We start from the raw sequence: 4,822 nt of genomic DNA, 5'->3' as shown, positions 1-4,822 counted from the left end.
GGGAGGGCTGGCTTCCTCGCCAGGGTGCCCGCGCAGAGCTGCCGGATCCGGGGCGGGGCCGCGTGCCCTGGGCGGGCTTCCCGGGAGCAGGTAATTCTTCGACGCGCGACTGCCCACCTCCTCCAACCCTTACGTAACCCCAGGGGCTGTGCGGCAGAGCCCGCCCTTGGCGTTTAGGGTCCAAGTCCCACCCTGGGGCGGCCACCCTGCCGGGCGGCTGCAGTCCTCCCCAGGACCGACCCGGCTTGGGAACCACCACCCCGAGGCTCGCTTGGCTCTCCACAGTTTTGAGCTTAGGTGACATGGCCCAGGCACCCCGGGAGGGAGGGAATCTGTCCCCGAGGTCAGGGGCAGGTCTTTACTCCTTCCAGATCGCCTCACACACACTCACGCCCGCAGGCTCTCATGAAGGGAAGGCCGCGAGGCACTTGGTGTTCATCCTCCCTGTGCTGGGATTTATTAGGACGCTGGCCCGGGCAGGCCTGGCAGCCCAGACCCCAGGGACCTGGAATTTGTGCTGCCAGCTGTGTGTGTGTGTGGGCGGGGAGGCTGTGAGGGAAGAGGGGATTCAGGCTTCACACTGGAGGAAGGAACGTCTGTACTTGGGTGTTCAGGCAGGGAGGAGATGGAGACCCCTCCCCAGGCTGAGGCAGGGGGGGAGGCAGGAGGCCTTCCTGTCCACTCATGCTAACAGCCCGGTCTGGGGGGCTCTTGGCGCTCAGGGATCCCCATCTCCTGGATGCTCTCATACACGTTTTCCAGGAGGCCCCTGTCCCCGCTCACGCCCCTGAGTGGGAGACTGTCATAGGCCACGTTACTCCCCAGAGTCGGAATCGCTCCCTGACTCTTGGGGTCCAGCTGGTCTACGACAGGTTCTGGGTCCCTCCTTCTGGGCTTGTTGACCTTGGAGTATAGAATGTCCACCTGGAGAGAGAAAGCCAGCCCAGAGAGGGGTCAGCACCATCCACGCCACTAAGGATCTGCCCAGCCCCACCCATCCACACCACACCCTCTTTACCTGAGTGGCTGGGGTCCCCTCAGCCTGCCGCTGCTCCACGCCCTGGGGCCCCTGGCCTGTTCCCTTGAGCTTCTGGATGCGAGCATACTCCGGCACCACGGGCCTGGCCTCAGGCCCAGGTCTGGCGCAGCTGCTGGTTAGCCGTGCCCCTGCCCACACCACAGGGCTGGCTGCCAGGCTGGCCCTGGGGATTGCAGCCAGCCCCACGTTGGAATAGGTGGCCTCAGGGCTGATGGAGGGCTGGGGCAGTTCCCGGTGCGAGAAGGCTGCCAGGGGCCTGGTGGTGCCTCTGGACATCTCAAGATACTGCAGGCACAGGAGATCCATGCTGGCAGGCCGTGGGGCTGGGGGTGGTGGGGTCAGGGCAGAGGTCACTTGGGTTGGGGGGATGCAGTGCAGCAAACCCGCCCACAGCCCGGGCCTCCTGGCTGGGCTTACCTGTGCAGCCTCCCCGGCCCTGGTGCAGCTCATGCAGCCTGGTATCTGACTTGCTGAGGGAGCAGAGGTGGGGTCGTCTCAGCAGTGACTGGGGGCAAGGAAGGCTGGTCGGTCCCCTGTCGGCCCCACCCTGGCCCCGGGACAGCCTGGCACTCACCGCCTCTGCCGGCATCCCCCAGCCCTGAAGCCTGGCCTGCTGCCTCCGCGCCGCCTTCCTGCTGGCAAGAGGGTCATCAGGCCCGTGAGGCAGAAGTGGGGGCGGGGCGCCAGCCTCTGGTCCAAGGAGGGCCTGCCCGAGCCCCGCCCCCTCTGGCCGCAAAACTGAGCCAGGATTCACATGGCACCTGGGCAAGGGATGAACGTACCTGTGGCAGGCTGTGCACAGCACCCACAGCCAGAGGAGCAGGGCGAGGCACCCTAGAGCCCAGAGGGCAGAAGGGGCCGAGGGCACCTGTGGCCCCATGCTGCGAAGCCCCGGACCAGCCTGGGGGCAGAAGATCGGAGCTGGGGCTGACCGAGGGACGGGGCGCCCACCTGGCAGCCTCACTTGAGTACCTCACACTGCCGGGCCGCCTCCTCCCCGGGCCTTCTGACTCAGCACACAGGAAACCCCAAGGCTCCACAGCCCCTCCCTCCTACAGGGGCCGAGAGGGCACAGCTTCGGGGCCCCCCTTCCTGCCTCTGCTGGGGGCTCCTGCAGAGGTGTGCTCTGCCCGCCCATGAGTACCTGAGTCGTCAGGATGACCCAAATGGCCGCAGAGTGTGGCCAGTGATGGGGACCGGGGTGGGGCAGCTGTGATCTGGCCAAGGCCTGGCTGAGACCACTGCAGCCCAAACCTGAGATCTGGGGAGGCCTCTGAGGTCACATTTCTGAGTTTGTGAGCCACACAAGCCAAAGACTCATCTGCAGCCACACCTTGCCCAGGTCTGTCTTGGGCAATGCCCCCTGGCCATTCACCGCAGAGCCTAGAATCCCAAAGGCCTGGGAAGTCAGGACAGCAGGGGCACTGGGCACTGGCCACCCCACTGCCAGCCGGCCCTCCTCCCCTACCCCCATCCCTGCCATGGATCTGTCTCCCTTCTGAGGTCTTAGCAAGGCCCCAGGGGATGGGGGTCCACCCCACTATCTGTTGGCAGTCTGTAACCCAGTCTACCCAGATCCAGGGGTGGGCTTCCCGTGCATGCAGGCCCAGGTCGGCTCACGTGGTCACAGCCTAGGTCCCATCACAATGATGTGGCAGGGCCTAATCCTCCCAGAACCCAGCCCTCACCTGCCCCCAGGAGGGCACCAAGGGGCCTGAAGACCTGGCCAGGCTGGAGGCCAGAGATGGCACTTATCACGGCCACGGGTGCAGCGCACCGCCCGAGGCCCGCTGGGCAGGCAGGGCAGCCTGGCGCCCTGAAGAGCGGCCCAGGAGCAGCCCCTGGCGGAGCTCCCCAGCTCACTTCCTGCCTGTGGGTCTGGCTGCATCTCAACCTCGCTACAGCTACTCCCGCTGCAGCCACCACAGCAGCCTCACCCACCTGCTGCGGCCCCCACCCGGGATCTAGACGTCACTCAGCGGTGTGTGCTTCAAGCCAGCACTGTTCCGAGAGCCTGACTTGTCACCTCCACCCGGGATGAGATGGCCATGCACTGGAGAGGAGACAGTCTCATAGCTGCCAGGGGCTGGGGCTGAATCCAGGCTCTCGGGGTCCCAGCACCCCTAGGTCCTGCCCGGATGGGCCAGTCTCCTCCCACCATGTTCCACCCATTTGTGGGTATCAGGTGGCAACCCACCTCAGAGCCCCATCTGGGAAGAGTAGGAAAAACAACAGCGCCCCTGGGCCTCTGCCTCTGGACAGGGCAGTGGCCTGACTCGGGACCCCTCCAGCCCAGCCCTCAACTCCACACAGAGACCCCCTTCTCCAGAGAGACCCCACAGCCAGCTGAGCCTCCACTAGAAAACACCTCAGCACAATCATTTTAATGTCCGTCCTTGCTAAGCAGACTCCCGGGACGCGGGCGGGCAGGCTCAGCGGGCACATGAGCACCAAGTGACCCTGCAACCCATCTCCACTGAGCGGTGTCCACACGCCCCCCGGCTGGCGAGAAGGCTGACCACGAAGTCTGGCCTGGGAGTGGGCCAGCCCCTCCCCTGGTGGCTTCTGGTAGTTGGGTGACACTGGCTCTTCCGTGGTGCGTGTGTGACTCTAGAACTCTGTCATCTTCTTGTGGGTGTCTGCCTTCCTCTGCTCCCTCTGCAGGCCCGCCTCCTGGGCCCGGAGCTGCCCCAGCTGCCGCTGGGCTCCTGCCAGCTTCTCCTGCAGCTGGGCCACTGTCACGCTGTGCCTACAGAGACGCCGCCACTCAGAGAGGGCTCCCGGGCCACTGCCACAAAGCCCCCAGGCTGTTGTGGTCACTGCCCATCATGCTCCAGTCATGCAGACCCCCCTGAGACAGCCTGGCACCCTGAGGTCCAGGTGGGCTCCTGCGCAGGACTGTGGACTAGGCGCCCGAAGCACGGCCAGAGGCGAGGTCCCTGGGGCCCGCCCTTTTCCTGAGCTCAGCCCCGCACTCACCGGCCGGCGTTGCGGGCGAGGGCCTCCTGGATGCCTCGGATGTCCCGCTGGGCCTGCTCGATCTTCTCCTCAGTCTGGAAGAGCCGCAGGCTCAGGGCCCGCTTGGTGCTCCTGCTGGCGTGGTACAGCTCCTTGCCGCTGCACCTCCCTGCGGGGGCCACCCCTGCATCTGGGGCCCTGGGAGCCTCGCCTTGCAGCTTCTCGTTCAGAAAGTCGAACACGCTCCGAGGGGGCGGGCGGCCCCTAGGGCTGCCCGCTCGGCCCCGGCACTTTGGGGGCCTGCTGGTGCCAGCCTTGCGGCCCTTGGCTGTCTGCTGCAGGACCTTGGCACACTGGTCCAGAGACCTGCCCCGAGGAAGCACCACTGCGTGGATGGGCTCCACCCGGCCCTCTGCGTGGCGGCCCAGACCTGCGGGCATAGCAGGCGGGCACTGCAGCTGCCAGGCCCCTGGGTGGTGCCGGGGCAGCCCCCCCGCCCCCGCCCCCAGGGCAGCACACTCACCTTTGCCGAACTCGTAGCCCATCTTGGCGAGCAGCTTGGAGCCTATGCCCCGTGTGTGCACCTCCCAGCCCGCGAAGGCGGAGCTACAGGCCCCAGGATCAGCAGCACCGGGCTCTAGCACTGCAGGGAGCAGAGGGCAGTGGCTTGGCCCAGCTGGACTCAGAGAGCCCTGGGCTCTGGCCAGTGTGAGCCCAAGAGCTTACTTAGCTCCGGGCCAGGGCCACGGTCCCCTGCACCCCAGCAGGCCGTAGCCCAGGCTTATGGTGGTGTGTGACAGCAGCCAGAGCTGATGGTAGGGTCTG

The 4,822-nt window shown here is 66.3% G+C and overlaps 2 protein-coding genes across 10 annotated transcripts in view; both read right to left on the bottom strand.

Annotated features, from left to right (window-relative positions):
- Positions 1-428: 428 nt before the first annotated feature.
- LIME1 (Lck interacting transmembrane adaptor 1) lies at positions 429-3,245 on the bottom strand. 4 transcript variants are annotated; one of them, XM_015596944.2, is made up of 6 exons: positions 2,981-3,245; positions 1,822-1,940; positions 1,614-1,674; positions 1,457-1,544; positions 1,019-1,362; positions 429-924 (listed from the first exon to the last, which is right to left on the bottom strand). In XM_015596944.2, exons 2-6 carry the CDS (start codon positions 1,917-1,919, stop codon positions 688-690), a joined length of 828 nt encoding a protein of 275 aa, XP_015452430.1. In that variant the 5' UTR covers positions 1,920-1,940; positions 2,981-3,245; the 3' UTR covers positions 429-687. The 4 variants fall into 4 exon arrangements, with proteins under 4 accessions (XP_015452430.1, XP_024895601.1, XP_024895600.1 ...); XM_025039833.1 differs by having other exon boundaries at positions 1,614-1,671; XM_025039832.1 differs by having other exon boundaries at positions 1,822-3,245.
- A 159-nt stretch (positions 3,246-3,404) lies between these two features.
- Positions 3,405-4,822, bottom strand: part of ZGPAT (zinc finger CCCH-type and G-patch domain containing) — a 13,186-nt gene continuing 11,768 nt past the window's right edge. For all 6 annotated transcript variants that reach the window (XM_015596940.2, XM_015596939.2, XM_006921981.3 and 3 more), the window contains 3 exons: positions 4,521-4,640; positions 4,019-4,427; positions 3,405-3,788 (listed from right to left, as the gene is read on the bottom strand). In XM_015596940.2, the coding sequence (XP_015452426.1) occupies positions 3,650-3,788; positions 4,019-4,427; positions 4,521-4,640 (668 nt within the window). In that variant the 3' untranslated portion in view covers positions 3,405-3,649. The remainder of the gene's footprint in view (positions 3,789-4,018; positions 4,428-4,520; positions 4,641-4,822) is intronic.

Source organism: Pteropus alecto, unplaced genomic scaffold, assembly GCF_000325575.1.
Source record: "Pteropus alecto unplaced genomic scaffold, ASM32557v1 scaffold45, whole genome shotgun sequence".
Classification (NCBI taxonomy): domain Eukaryota; kingdom Metazoa; phylum Chordata; class Mammalia; order Chiroptera; family Pteropodidae; genus Pteropus; species Pteropus alecto.
This window is presented reverse-complemented; position numbering and strand designations above follow the sequence as displayed.

Coding starts and splice junctions, on each gene's coding strand:
- LIME1 (XM_025039832.1), bottom strand. CDS start 1,919: ATGGGGCCACAGGTGCCCTCGGCCCCTTCTGCCCTCTGGGCTCTAGGG. Junction 1,675..1,821: donor CTGTGCACAGCCTGCCACAG/GTACGTTCATCC, acceptor CCCTCTTGCCAG/CAGGAAGGCGGCGCGGAGGC. Junction 1,363..1,456: donor GGGCCGGGGAGGCTGCACAG/GTAAGCCCAGCC, acceptor CACCACCCCCAG/CCCCACGGCCTGCCAGCATG.